This window comes from Corapipo altera, unplaced genomic scaffold (assembly GCF_003945725.1).
Source record: "Corapipo altera isolate COAL_440 unplaced genomic scaffold, ASM394572v1 60761, whole genome shotgun sequence".
Lineage (NCBI taxonomy): Eukaryota > Metazoa > Chordata > Aves > Passeriformes > Pipridae > Corapipo > Corapipo altera.
Window position 1 is genome coordinate 1 of NW_020885411.1, and position 15,443 is coordinate 15,443.

Sequence of the window (15,443 nt, forward strand, 5' to 3'; positions counted from 1 at the left end):
TAATAACAGTGTGTATAATTGTCTAAAGAAGTGTCCTTTAACCCACATAATGGCTGCATTTGAATTACCCGAGTTTGTGCATATGTGAAGCATCCTTGTGAAGCTTGTACTACCCCTTTCTACCACCACAGCTCTTACATGTGTGCTTTCCTTTACAGGATTGGAAAGATTTTGGAGACTGAAGAGGTTGTAGAGGCTCTGATGGAAGGAATAGTGACCAACCAGAAAATGGTTTTTGTTCCACCACAGCTAAATATTGCTTTGCTTTCTGAAATGTAAGTAGCAAAAGAAAATGAAAAAGTGGGGGTGGAAACAACAATGCTTACAACCTGAGTATATGAAGATCAAACTTGTAACATCTGAATGAAGATCAATTTAATTTTATGGGAAACTGCATTTTGCACTCGTGATATTAAAAGATATAGTTTGGCAGCATAGGGAAACCCTGAAATGACAGCTGCACAGAAGTAGTTTACATTCAGCCCAGTTTCATTTATTTTATATTCAGTATTGGACATTGTTATACTTATTAATCCAGATTTGACATCAGTGTGCCTATAGCAACTAGATAATGTGTAATTGTCTTCAGGAGACAGTATAATGTATTAAACAACCAGCCATCTAAAATATTGTAGTATGAGAAGAACACATCACAAGGTAATGAAATAGCAGTTGTTCTTTCTAACGAGAACACACACAAAGATTTTTTGGAGCCCTCTCATAGGTCCTTCTAATCCACTTGCTGCAGATAACTGTTCTCAGTGAAGAGCTCAACTATTCTACAGGCCAATAAGGAAGCAGAGGGAGAACAGAACACCTTTTCCTCAGAGATCATGATTTTCCTTGGGCTTGCAAACAGCAGTTTCTCTGAATCAGCATCATTCCAGAAAGAGCTGAGGACCTGCTGCTTATTAGTGTTTGTTTCTTCATGTCAGCACCAAAGATTGAGGTCATGGAGGCTGGGGACTTTGCTTCAAATGGGCTCTACTGCTCTCTGCCATGTAAAGCAAGATTTTTCCTCTCACACGTCTTTAATATTCAGTGTAGCTGCTCTGCTGAGGAGGTGTTGTTATCAGAGCTCAAGTTCCAAATCTGTAATTTACGTCAGAACAACTAAGTGAACGTCTCATTTAAATGCTTTAGTATTTCATGAAACACTTGGTAATATCTTATTTGCAAAACCCAACAACAGACAGTGGGAAAGTTTTTCAGTTTTTTGCATCTCCAAGAGCTGCTTGCTGACAGTGCAAGTCTGCAGAAGCATCGACAAATCAAAACTAATGCTGTCAAAGCCCTTAGGGTAACTTTGCTTTTCTGTCTTAATTTGGGACAGGGGGACAGAGACATATAACTCTTAAGAGAAAGAATCCTAGGAGAGGAAACTGCACCTCAGTTTTAACATCTCATCCTTCCTTAGACCTGCTGCTTTTCAGAGCATGAAGCACGTAATACACACCTATATCTGTACAATATTGAGCCTTCCTGGATCCTCCAGCAGTATTGCAACCCAAATACTGCCCAGCATATACCCAGCATTGGAACTGTCCTAACAAGACTTGGCTGGGACTGGAGTTTAATTAGTCAGAGATTGATGAGAGCTATGTGTTCTTTGGAAATAACGCCCAGTTTAAGACTTAGTCTCAGTCCATATATGTGTATGCATTCTGCTCCCAGACCACTCTTCCCTCACCTCCAGTGCCACTTTTTCCCATAATTTAAGTTTCTATCTCATGCTTAATTTCATGTTATTTTCTCTTTCAGGGTGTTTCCAGAACGTGCCCTGAATGTTCTGAAGAAGCTCACGGTTCCAAAGTTTGATGCAATCATTGGGCAGAGAAGCACCCAGTGAAGCCAAGAATTGATTCTCGTTTTGCAGTGGCATGAGTGAAAACAACGTGTGCTGAGGGTAGTTCAGCTGGTTTGATACAGAACTAAGACAGGTGCTTCCAGGCTACCATTTCCAAGCACACAGGAGGGTTTATCCCACACCTGCAGCAGGAATATATCTGCATAATATGAAATGTTAGCAAAGCAGAGATGCTTTGCTAGAAAGGCTGCTTTGAATGTATGTCACATCGCCTCTGTCTCGTAGTGTTGAGGCAGACAGGAATTCCCACAAAGCCTGTATTTGGGACAGCACAGCTGCCTATTTGAGTGCCAAGGGATTGCCTGAAAATATGTTAACATGGACTCATTCCTGAGCAAAAGCGTCTTGCAAGAAAAAGTTTATACAGCAGGTAGGTGGCCTGTTTCACCTCAATTTATCTTTTAAATGTAAGAAAATATGCTCTAATGAACACTTACAGTTTCATGTGTGTTTGTAATGTGTATTATTGAATTATTTTAATTAATTGTATTATTGAAATAATACAGCCTTGTTTGTAATGTAATGCCTAATTACATTGATTATCAATTATGCCTTAGCACCATCAACACTCCTTATTTCAAATAAATACATTTTTCTAACCCAAAAGTGTCTCTCAGCAATGAAGATGGGAACTAGGTCCAAGAAAGGACAGTGGAGCAAGTGCAAAAGTAAAAGGGTCAGCCAGAGCCTGCCAACCACCAGGCCAGGCTGCAAGGGATGAGGCAGGTCCCATGGTCACACCAGGAAGTCACATCAGGATCAATGAGGTACAGGGCCAGGCATGGCACACCACCAGCACAGCTCACACAAGGGCTGGGGCCAAGGCCAGGGCTTAAAGGTGGGTGCCAGGGAAGAGAGTACACGGGAAAAGGCTCCAGATGAGCCTTCGCTCAGCTCCTCATGACAAGCCAGTGGCCTGATCTGATGGGACCCACCTTGACCAGGAGGTTAAATCCCCAAAGGCCTTCAGCCTGTGGTACAAGAGAGCAGCACCTGATGAAACACGGGTCAAAGATCCCTTTGAAGCACAGATTATCTGTGCAGCTACTTGTGTAACTCCCAGCCACTGCAGGGACTTGCTGGCTCACAGCCATCTGAGGGAGGCCTGAATATGCTGCCACCTTTGGCACAGTTGGATTCCATGCTCACCTGAGCATTTCTTGTTGTCCTGTAAACAGGTTCTTCAGAAAAGCGTGCAATATGGTCCAGTGACTCCAAAGAAAAAGCACAAAAAGACCCCTGAGATATTCAAGTCAATGTCCCGATGACTAGGCCCTCTTGTCATACTGGCTTCAGTAGGACACATCAGACAAGATATTTGGCTTCTCCTGGCACACCATTCCCACTAGCCTTGTGCATTATTCAGATTCTCATGCCAGCATTAAATTGGAAGACAGAAATCCATCTAGGGAATGACAGACAGCGCTGTCCTGCAGAGTCTGTTTCTCAGCATACTTGGTCCTAAGGAAAGGGAAACTGTATTCACTCCCATCTTGCCAGATCTAGTCTAGTCTCTCAGAGCCCAGAGGAATTATTGGGCAGGGCAACTTGTGCAGTACTTCATATGTGGCTGCAGTTGTTCTCTGTGTCTCCTATGGCTGCAAGTCTTCTGCTTGGCATAAAGAAACATATAAAAAGCAAGGAGTTAAGCCTTCATCTCCTGAACACCAGTGACAGAATTGATTCATCAAGCTTCCCAGGCTTCTCAGTTCTCTTTCTGGCCACAGCAGCCAACAGAAGCTTGTCCCATAGTCTGGTCATTATTGGTGCCCAGCAGGAGCCTATGTGAGCAGGCTTCATATAGCCACCTACAGCCAAGTCCCAAATTTGAAGAGTGGTATCTCACACCCTGGCTTAGGACTCATAATGAGTCAGGCTGGTGACTCTGGCCTTGTGCTCTGCCTCCTGCTGAGGTATCTCTTAGAGACAATGGTTCTATGCCCTGCCTGCCTTCACTGTTTTGGCCACGGCACTGACTGGAGCCCTGTGCCAGGAAAATGACAGCACCGCTGAGCCGTGCAATTAGGGTCGGGCCCAAATGCTGATGTGTTAATTAAGCAGAGAATGAAGTTCCAAGAGGAAGGGAGGAAGTGCCTAGCTTGGAATGGCTCTGCTGGAGCTTACCCAGTCTCTCACAGACAAGGTTAGCAACAATGCATCCAAACCACCAGGACAAAAACAGTACTTTTCAAGAACTGTAATCTTAACTGGAGGCTGATTTTGGTCAGTTGACAGATATTCATGAAACCTTCACTCTTCCCCAAGCAGCTTAAAAATATGCTTAAATAAAATTATGAACATGACTGTGATACATCTAGTTTTCTAACTGAAAAGCAGAGGAGTAAGGTCAGCAATCCTTTTCAAGTAAGACCATGCAGTTACATTGTTGGAGCTGGAAAAACCACCTGAAACTACTTTTCTCCTATTTCCCATAAACACTCCTGTTCTGGTTAAGGTTCTGAATACACCCTTACACACAAGCAAGTTGTGTGCTTTAGACTCAATTAGATAAGGATGACCCAATTCACTCAGTCAATGCTGTTTTCCAAAGGACTTGAGGAAACTAAGTAGCCATAGCATAAGATGAAAGGTCTGAGTATGAATCACTAATTAGAAAAAAGAATAAAAGAGAGCAGCCAGGCAAGACCTCACCTATGGAGTTCCACAAGTTGAAAGGACTTGTCTCATTCAGCTTTCTTTAAGTGATCTGGAAGAGGAAGGTATTGGGACAAAGTCTGCTGACAATGGACAGATACCCAATGGAAGGAAGGACCATGAAGAAAACCACTCAAGGACCTCATGGAACTGAGCGACTGGACAGTCACAAAGCAGGATTTGAGCCACACAACACAGAGTTGAGGGGAACTTCAAGGTGCTTTTGCCGGTAACTGGATGAGCAAATTTATTGCCAGTTCTGTCCCTCCTGCACCTGCTGCAGACGACAAACAAGAACAAGAACCGCTCACCCGGGCACGGAGAGCTCCGTGCGGGGCTGGGCGGAGCAGCCCCCCGGGCTCCCGCCCCCTGCCCGGGACGGGCGGCGCGGGGGTGGATCCTGCCGGGAACGGACAGGACGAGCAGTGAGCGCTGAGACGGGCGCGGGCAGCTGGTAAATCAACAACCCACGTCCCCGTCAAAAGAGATAAAAGTTCAGTTCGGCCATCAAACGACCCTCGGAAAAAAACAATGAATCTGTTTGTGGAAACTTTTCTGTTCCTGGGCACGCTCGTCTACTCCTACCTGGAGGCTTTTGTGAAGCTGTTTGTCCCCGTGAGGAGGAAGTCTGTCAGCGGAGAGCTTGTGCTCATCACGGGTGCTGGCCATGGCGTCGGCAGAGCGACCGCCCTCGAGTTCGCCAAGCGCCAGAGCAGGCTGGTCCTCTGGGACATCAGCAAGGTAATGGCACAGCTGTGTCCTCACTCCTTCACCTCCGAGCCCGATGGGGTTCAAGAGCGTAAGAAGGGCATCGTCAGGTTGCATCCACAGCAGCTCCTTCCCCCTCCGCTGCCGTCGGCTCACGGCCGGCTCTGACTGGCCCGCTGAGCGCCAGGAGAGGGTTTGGCCCCGCTGGCAGCAGAGGATGGAGGGCTCTGGGTCCCGCAGTTCCTCGGCACTGCTCAGCGAGGGAGCAGGCACCGCCTGGCAGAGCCCCTGCGAGAGGGAAGTGCGTGCTCCGAGAGCTGCTGCTGGAACCGCTGCCCGGGCTGGCAGGCGGAGCACGCCGAGACCAGCAGCCTGCTTCCACTGAGGAGCAGGTTTGCCTCCGCTGAGCGTCTCTGGCCTCAGGCGTTTTGCATACATTGCTGGAGGGTGTGTTTTCTCTTTACTCGTATCGACAGCATTGCTGTGCTGAGCTGGGTGTGAGCCCTGCTGCCCTCTGGGGCAGCTACAAGTGTAGATGGCTCCTTGCTGAATGTTCATACTGGCCCAAAGTGTTTCAGATAATTTGACTGGAACGCAAAAAGACCTTGGCAAGTGGAGGATGGACAGGTACAAATGTGCATCTTGGCAGTCAGTAGGGATCAAGGCCAAGTGTGTGTAGGTGCAAGCAGCTGTACAGAGAGGGTGAGAGGTTGGAGAGCAGAGAGTGGGAAAGGTTTCTGACACAGTGGGTCAGGAGAGGAGTTCATCCTGTGGTCCTGAAGCTGCAAAAACAAAACCCAGCCCACTACAAACAAACAAAGAAACCCCCACAAAATCCAAGACCAAGGATAAGGGGTTGTATAAACAGGGAAGGTACTGTAGAACATTTTCAGTGTTTGTTCGTGCTGCCCATTATGGCTAAGACCAGACACTGGAGGTGTGGCAGGAGGCACAGCACTGCTCTTCTGATGTGTACAGGGCTACAGCAAAGGAGAGCATTGTCCATGTTCTCTGGATGGAATTCAGGGATTAAGGAATAAATTTAGTAGCGAGCGACACCTGGCTGTGGTGCTGGGAAATAGACTGTAAGGGTGGGTGTAAGGAGGAACTGATATACGATACCAAAGGAATGGTGGATTCCAGAGGATTTAGGACTATGCTTCTCCAGTCCAGCTGCCTAGTCCAAGGCCTCCTTCCTGGGGGCTCTCAGCCTTAAGCAGCAGCCAGGACTGAGGGCAGCTGCCCAATCACCCACTGCAGGGACCTGCACAGGTGATGTCAGGTGCTGAGCTGTCCCAGGCTATTTGTGACCTGGGGCCTTTCACTGCACAGGTCCCCTGGCGCCTGAGGACAAGGCTACACCCTAGTCACTTCTGCCCTGTCTTACTGGGTTGATGTAATGACTTAGGGAAGCTTCTGTTCTGTGCGTATCAAAAGCCATTCCTGAAATTCCATTTTGCACTGTGGAAGGCACCTCTTTTCTTACACCTAGTCTGTGAATACATAGAAACCACTTTTCATATCTCAAAGTGTCAGACAGGCCTGTGTTTTAAGAGTTCTGTTTACACTCACAGTGTCTCCCTGCTGTGCTGTGATAGGCACTGTGTGCCCCCTTTCTGCAGCCTAGTTACATGTGCCTTACCAAGGCAAACTCCCTCTTGTTGCCACATTGCCTTTCTGGCAGTCCCTCTAGGCTGGTCCAAAATTTAAGGCTGGAATACCTGTCCTCTCAAGGACCCCATCTACAGCTCTGTCCCTGGGTAACCATGGGGTGTGGCTGTGTTTGCACAGTTAAGAGATGTCTCCAGGCTGTAACTGCTCTGCTGAGGTGCCTCAGCAGCAACACGTGGGCAGGGCACAGTTGTGCGGGGGCCTGGCAGTGGTGACACAATTAAGAGACATCTTCAGCAGGGCACAGTTGTGCAAGAGTGTCTTTCTTTTCTGCCCCTTCCAGCACGGCGTTGAGGAGACGGCAGCAGAATGCAAGGGTCTGGGGGCCACTGTTGAAACCTTCGTGGTGGACTGCAGCAAACGGGAGGAGATCTACAGCGCTGCAGAGAAGGTAGGGCAGCAGGGGCATGGACAGAGGCTCACCCAAACACGCTCCATTTCCAGAAAAGCCGGGACAGCTGGAGAAGAGACATTGCACGCAAATCATGGAAGGCCTTGGAACCTCCCCACTCCTCGCTGCTCTCTGTACACAGAGTGGTGAGGCATTTCCAAGATCACACCCTTTAGTGAGGCTCCAGGGTATCATTCCTCACTGCCAGGTTTGCTCTGGAGAGTTCCAGCCTCTGAAGAAACACAGGCAGCACTGAGGACATATGAAACATTTTATTGTAAAGGTTATGGTCCAGCTGGCTCAAAACTGTCTGTACCTCCCTAGTCCCAGCTGTGACTACACAGTCCAAACTGTGTGTGTGCGCAATGTGTGGAAGACAATAAATTTTGGCAGTAATTATTTAAGGGAGAAGAATCAGATCTAAACTAGATCTCATGGTAATTACCTCACAGTTTCTGCCACATCTAGAAAGGTACTGTGATCTTCCTCTCCATAAAAGAAATAATGGTAAGAAATAAATTAATTATTGCTCATCTTCTGCAGCCTTGCATTTTTTTATTTGGGGTTTTTATATAATGAATGACAGACACACTTCTGGGCCTTTGTTTTGCTCCAAAAGGTGAAAAAGGAAATTGGGGATGTGACCATCCTGGTGAACAATGCTGGTGTGATCACAGCTGCAGACCTGCTCTCAACTCAGGACCATCAGATAGAAAGAATGTTTGAAGTCAACATCCTGGCTCACATGTGGGTAAGGGCCACTACCATCTCCATACCTCCAGGGCATACCCATTGAGGAGACCTATTTAAAGTAACGTTTATTACCAGTGAGTTACCAAAGTGCTATTTGGATGTGTACAGCACAGGGGCACCCTTGGGAAACTTGAACAGCCTCTTGCTGATCTGAGCAGGCTGGTGACAGCCTCATGTGCAGCATGTGTCAGAGCTGTACTGGGGCTTACAGAGTGGGGGGGGTTCAGCTGTTAAGCAGTATTTGTTTGCAGCTGAAGAGAAGCTGCAGGTTGACATGTGTTTTATTGTACGTGCTGGGGGTGAGACACTCTCAGCATTGCCGGTGAGACCTGGAACCTAAAAAGCAGCAGAGAAAAGATGTGAAAACGAGATCCTGTTTATAGCTTCAGACTTCCTGAAACATTTGCAGAGCAGGTTGCCGGATGCACCAGCTGATCAGAGAACAGGTATCCCTGGGGCTCTCAGATTGTGAGGTGCTGTGCAGCACAAAGCATTAGTCTCTTAATGACTGATATTCAGGGTCAGTGCTGAATATGCCTAAGAAAACATTGTTCTTCTCTTCCTTCCTGCCCCCTGCATTTTTGCCTCTTGACTTACTTTGAAGACGACAAGAGCTTTTCTGCCAGCCATGATGAACAACAACTATGGGCACATTGTCACGGTGGCTTCGGCAGCAGGTCATTTTGGGACTTCTTTCATGGTGGCTTATTGGTAAGTGATTTTTTTTAGTCAGCTCGCTTCTTTTTTTTTTTTTTTTAATTTTTAATCGTTTCTTCTCCATCAGAAAATACCAAGTTATTAGCTCTGACTGAATCAGGTGCAATGCTTGTATGAAAGAAAAATCATTTGACACATCAACTAATGAAAGATTTTCTCCTGTTTTCTCGTCATCACCGATCCAGACTTTTGCTTAGCAAAAAAGGTATCCTTCTCCCTTCTCCTTACAACATAGTGATTCTGTGATTTGTTGTAGAGTTGTCAAGTAAACCCCTAGTGAGTAGTTTTTGATCCTTTTACCTTTGTGGCAGTGACTGTAGTGTATAGAAGTAGAATCATCGAGGTTGGAAGGGACCCTTATGATCATGAATTCCAACTGTGAACCCAACATTACCGCTGCAATCCCCAAACCTCTAAACCACATCACCCAGCGCTACATCCAGAGACGTCTTAAACACCTGCAGGGATGTGACTCCACCACCTCCTTGGGCAACCTATTCCAGTGCCTGACCACTCCAGTAGTGAGAAAAATTTTCTAATATTTAATCTGAGTCTTTCCTGCCTCAGCTTAAGGCTAAGACTCATCTGCCTGTTCATCTTATTCTATAACAGATTCCCACCATTATGTCTACCCTGCTGACCTTCCCCCCAGTCTTCTGCCATCATGACATAAAATTACTTTTTTACTTGAAACATGTCGGGAAAATCATGGTGCATGCACATCAAACCTATTGGATTGCATATTGTCATTCTGCATCACATCTAGCCTTCTATAACAGCAGCTCCAGGTGCAGCAGTCTTCCCCTGGGAACACTCTTTCTTAGAGAATCACTCCCTGCTGGCAATGTGAGAACTCCCCAGCCAGGGATTTTAGTGGGATGACTGTCCAAATTAATAACCGTCAATAAACTGATTCTCTCGTTTTCCTTTCCTTGGCATTGACTTAAACTAGAGGCACACATCTATTTCTGTGGCACATTGTTCCTCAGTTTTGCTTGCATAATGCTCCTCTATTTCAGAAGTCACACACAACTGTTACAAGATGGTCCCATATGGTATAAGAAGCAGTAGAGGGTTAATCTTCTTTCCCACCCTGCCTGTCCTTCTTAATTTTAGAGATTCAGGCTGCATTCTTTCTACGAATCTTCTCACATGGATAAATCAGAATGTCTGTCTATCAATGCACATTAGTTATTGTTTTCTAAGATTTCCTTAGTCTGTTTGAAACCAAGGTGACTTTTTTTGAGACATCTGCTGTGCATTCCACAACTACTCCCCAAGCTGCAATATCTAATCCAGCGCTACATCCTGGCACATGGGAAATTAGAATTAGTCCTTGCCCTGTCTCTCAGATGGATTACATTATTTGGTTGGGTTTTTTTTTTTGCCTCCCAGCCTGTACTGTATGATTGTTTAGGCCATTTACGGTTGTAGAGAGTTAGAAATACTATTTATGCCTTCTAATTTGTGCTTTTTTCCCCTCCTGCAGCTCAAGCAAGTTTGCTGCAGTTGGATTTCATAAAGCTCTGACAGAGGAACTGTCTACCCTGGGAAAGGACGGAATAAAAACCACGTGCCTTTGTCCGGTTTTTATAAACACTGGATTTGTCAAAAACCCCAGTACAAGGTAACTCTGCGTTCCTGTCCTTCCTTCTTTGCACCAGGGCACTGCATAATATCCCCAGCTTCAGGCCTTCTATTGCAACTGACTGTGTAATAACAGTGTGTATAATTGTCTAAAGAAGTGTCCTTTAACCCACATAATGGCTGCATTTGAATTACCCGAGTTTGTGCATATGTGAAGCATCCTTGTGAAGCTTGTACTACCCCTTTCTACCACCACAGCTCTTACATGTGTGCTTTCCTTTACAGGATTGGAAAGATTTTGGAGACTGAAGAGGTTGTAGAGGCTCTGATGGAAGGAATAGTGACCAACCAGAAAATGGTTTTTGTTCCACCACAGCTAAATATTGCTTTGCTTTCTGAAATGTAAGTAGCAAAAGAAAATGAAAAAGTGGGGGTGGAAACAACAATGCTTACAACCTGAGTATATGAAGATCAAACTTGTAACATCTGAATGAAGATCAATTTAATTTTATGGGAAACTGCATTTTGCACTCGTGATATTAAAAGATATAGTTTGGCAGCATAGGGAAACCCTGAAATGACAGCTGCACAGAAGTAGTTTACATTCAGCCCAGTTTCATTTATTTTATATTCAGTATTGGACATTGTTATACTTATTAATCCAGATTTGACATCAGTGTGCCTATAGCAACTAGATAATGTGTAATTGTCTTCAGGAGACAGTATAATGTATTAAACAACCAGCCATCTAAAATATTGTAGTATGAGAAGAACACATCACAAGGTAATGAAATAGCAGTTGTTCTTTCTAACGAGAACACACACAAAGATTTTTTGGAGCCCTCTCATAGGTCCTTCTAATCCACTTGCTGCAGATAACTGTTCTCAGTGAAGAGCTCAACTATTCTACAGGCCAATAAGGAAGCAGAGGGAGAACAGAACACCTTTTCCTCAGAGATCATGATTTTCCTTGGGCTTGCAAACAGCAGTTTCTCTGAATCAGCATCATTCCAGAAAGAGCTGAGGACCTGCTGCTTATTAGTGTTTGTTTCTTCATGTCAGCACCAAAGATTGAGGTCATGGAGGCTGGGGACTTTGCTTCAAATGGGCTCTACTGCTCTCTGCCATGTAAAGCAAGATTTTTCCTCTCACACGTCTTTAATATTCAGTGTAGCTGCTCTGCTGAGGAGGTGTTGTTATCAGAGCTCAAGTTCCAAATCTGTAATTTACGTCAGAACAACTAAGTGAACGTCTCATTTAAATGCTTTAGTATTTCATGAAACACTTGGTAATATCTTATTTGCAAAACCCAACAACAGACAGTGGGAAAGTTTTTCAGTTTTTTGCATCTCCAAGAGCTGCTTGCTGACAGTGCAAGTCTGCAGAAGCATCGACAAATCAAAACTAATGCTGTCAAAGCCCTTAGGGTAACTTTGCTTTTCTGTCTTAATTTGGGACAGGGGGACAGAGACATATAACTCTTAAGAGAAAGAATCCTAGGAGAGGAAACTGCACCTCAGTTTTAACATCTCATCCTTCCTTAGACCTGCTGCTTTTCAGAGCATGAAGCACGTAATACACACCTATATCTGTACAATATTGAGCCTTCCTGGATCCTCCAGCAGTATTGCAACCCAAATACTGCCCAGCATATACCCAGCATTGGAACTGTCCTAACAAGACTTGGCTGGGACTGGAGTTTAATTAGTCAGAGATTGATGAGAGCTATGTGTTCTTTGGAAATAACGCCCAGTTTAAGACTTAGTCTCAGTCCATATATGTGTATGCATTCTGCTCCCAGACCACTCTTCCCTCACCTCCAGTGCCACTTTTTCCCATAATTTAAGTTTCTATCTCATGCTTAATTTCATGTTATTTTCTCTTTCAGGGTGTTTCCAGAACGTGCCCTGAATGTTCTGAAGAAGCTCACGGTTCCAAAGTTTGATGCAATCATTGGGCAGAGAAGCACCCAGTGAAGCCAAGAATTGATTCTCGTTTTGCAGTGGCATGAGTGAAAACAACGTGTGCTGAGGGTAGTTCAGCTGGTTTGATACAGAACTAAGACAGGTGCTTCCAGGCTACCATTTCCAAGCACACAGGAGGGTTTATCCCACACCTGCAGCAGGAATATATCTGCATAATATGAAATGTTAGCAAAGCAGAGATGCTTTGCTAGAAAGGCTGCTTTGAATGTATGTCACATCGCCTCTGTCTCGTAGTGTTGAGGCAGACAGGAATTCCCACAAAGCCTGTATTTGGGACAGCACAGCTGCCTATTTGAGTGCCAAGGGATTGCCTGAAAATATGTTAACATGGACTCATTCCTGAGCAAAAGCGTCTTGCAAGAAAAAGTTTATACAGCAGGTAGGTGGCCTGTTTCACCTCAATTTATCTTTTAAATGTAAGAAAATATGCTCTAATGAACACTTACAGTTTCATGTGTGTTTGTAATGTGTATTATTGAATTATTTTAATTAATTGTATTATTGAAATAATACAGCCTTGTTTGTAATGTAATGCCTAATTACATTGATTATCAATTATGCCTTAGCACCATCAACACTCCTTATTTCAAATAAATACATTTTTCTAACCCAAAAGTGTCTCTCAGCAATGAAGATGGGAACTAGGTCCAAGAAAGGACAGTGGAGCAAGTGCAAAAGTAAAAGGGTCAGCCAGAGCCTGCCAACCACCAGGCCAGGCTGCAAGGGATGAGGCAGGTCCCATGGTCACACCAGGAAGTCACATCAGGATCAATGAGGTACAGGGCCAGGCATGGCACACCACCAGCACAGCTCACACAAGGGCTGGGGCCAAGGCCAGGGCTTAAAGGTGGGTGCCAGGGAAGAGAGTACACGGGAAAAGGCTCCAGATGAGCCTTCGCTCAGCTCCTCATGACAAGCCAGTGGCCTGATCTGATGGGACCCACCTTGACCAGGAGGTTAAATCCCCAAAGGCCTTCAGCCTGTGGTACAAGAGAGCAGCACCTGATGAAACACGGGTCAAAGATCCCTTTGAAGCACAGATTATCTGTGCAGCTACTTGTGTAACTCCCAGCCACTGCAGGGACTTGCTGGCTCACAGCCATCTGAGGGAGGCCTGAATATGCTGCCACCTTTGGCACAGTTGGATTCCATGCTCACCTGAGCATTTCTTGTTGTCCTGTAAACAGGTTCTTCAGAAAAGCGTGCAATATGGTCCAGTGACTCCAAAGAAAAAGCACAAAAAGACCCCTGAGATATTCAAGTCAATGTCCCGATGACTAGGCCCTCTTGTCATACTGGCTTCAGTAGGACACATCAGACAAGATATTTGGCTTCTCCTGGCACACCATTCCCACTAGCCTTGTGCATTATTCAGATTCTCATGCCAGCATTAAATTGGAAGACAGAAATCCATCTAGGGAATGACAGACAGCGCTGTCCTGCAGAGTCTGTTTCTCAGCATACTTGGTCCTAAGGAAAGGGAAACTGTATTCACTCCCATCTTGCCAGATCTAGTCTAGTCTCTCAGAGCCCAGAGGAATTATTGGGCAGGGCAACTTGTGCAGTACTTCATATGTGGCTGCAGTTGTTCTCTGTGTCTCCTATGGCTGCAAGTCTTCTGCTTGGCATAAAGAAACATATAAAAAGCAAGGAGTTAAGCCTTCATCTCCTGAACACCAGTGACAGAATTGATTCATCAAGCTTCCCAGGCTTCTCAGTTCTCTTTCTGGCCACAGCAGCCAACAGAAGCTTGTCCCATAGTCTGGTCATTATTGGTGCCCAGCAGGAGCCTATGTGAGCAGGCTTCATATAGCCACCTACAGCCAAGTCCCAAATTTGAAGAGTGGTATCTCACACCCTGGCTTAGGACTCATAATGAGTCAGGCTGGTGACTCTGGCCTTGTGCTCTGCCTCCTGCTGAGGTATCTCTTAGAGACAATGGTTCTATGCCCTGCCTGCCTTCACTGTTTTGGCCACGGCACTGACTGGAGCCCTGTGCCAGGAAAATGACAGCACCGCTGAGCCGTGCAATTAGGGTCGGGCCCAAATGCTGATGTGTTAATTAAGCAGAGAATGAAGTTCCAAGAGGAAGGGAGGAAGTGCCTAGCTTGGAATGGCTCTGCTGGAGCTTACCCAGTCTCTCACAGACAAGGTTAGCAACAATGCATCCAAACCACCAGGACAAAAACAGTACTTTTCAAGAACTGTAATCTTAACTGGAGGCTGATTTTGGTCAGTTGACAGATATTCATGAAACCTTCACTCTTCCCCAAGCAGCTTAAAAATATGCTTAAATAAAATTATGAACATGACTGTGATACATCTAGTTTTCTAACTGAAAAGCAGAGGAGTAAGGTCAGCAATCCTTTTCAAGTAAGACCATGCAGTTACATTGTTGGAGCTGGAAAAACCACCTGAAACTACTTTTCTCCTATTTCCCATAAACACTCCTGTTCTGGTTAAGGTTCTGAATACACCCTTACACACAAGCAAGTTGTGTGCTTTAGACTCAATTAGATAAGGATGACCCAATTCACTCAGTCAATGCTGTTTTCCAAAGGACTTGAGGAAACTAAGTAGCCATAGCATAAGATGAAAGGTCTGAGTATGAATCACTAATTAGAAAAAAGAATAAAAGAGAGCAGCCAGGCAAGACCTCACCTATGGAGTTCCACAAGTTGAAAGGACTTGTCTCATTCAGCTTTCTTTAAGTGATCTGGAAGAGGAAGGTATTGGGACAAAGTCTGCTGACAATGGACAGATACCCAATGGAAGGAAGGACCATGAAGAAAACCACTCAAGGACCTCATGGAACTGAGCGACTGGACAGTCACAAAGCAGGATTTGAGCCACACAACACAGAGTTGAGGGGAACTTCAAGGTGCTTTTGCCGGTAACTGGATGAGCAAATTTATTGCCAGTTCTGTCCCTCCTGCACCTGCTGCAGACGACAAACAAGAACAAGAACCGCTCACCCGGGCACGGAGAGCTCCGTGCGGGGCTGGGCGGAGCAGCCCCCCGGGCTCCCGCCCCCTGCCCGGGACGGGCGGCGCGGGGGTGGATCCTGCCGGGAACGGACAGGACGAGCAGTGAGCGCTGAGACGGGCGC

At 45.7% G+C, this 15,443-nt stretch overlaps 1 protein-coding gene and 1 long non-coding RNA gene across 2 annotated transcripts; both read left to right on the top strand.

The window, feature by feature from the left end:
* Positions 1 to 55: 55 nt before the first annotated feature.
* Positions 56 to 2,278, top strand: LOC113940480. The gene is made up of 2 exons (XR_003525446.1): positions 56 to 275; positions 1,762 to 2,278. It is a non-coding gene; the product is annotated as an uncharacterized LOC113940480 (long non-coding RNA).
* A 2,655-nt stretch (positions 2,279 to 4,933) lies between these two features.
* LOC113940479 (estradiol 17-beta-dehydrogenase 11-like) lies at positions 4,934 to 12,754 on the top strand. The gene is made up of 7 exons (XM_027631625.1): positions 4,934 to 5,263; positions 7,185 to 7,292; positions 7,912 to 8,043; positions 8,650 to 8,756; positions 10,252 to 10,389; positions 10,635 to 10,751; positions 12,238 to 12,754. Exons 1-7 carry the CDS (start codon positions 5,054 to 5,056, stop codon positions 12,323 to 12,325), a joined length of 900 nt encoding a protein of 299 aa, XP_027487426.1. The 5' UTR covers positions 4,934 to 5,053; the 3' UTR covers positions 12,326 to 12,754.
* The last annotated feature ends 2,689 nt before the right edge of the window (positions 12,755 to 15,443 follow it).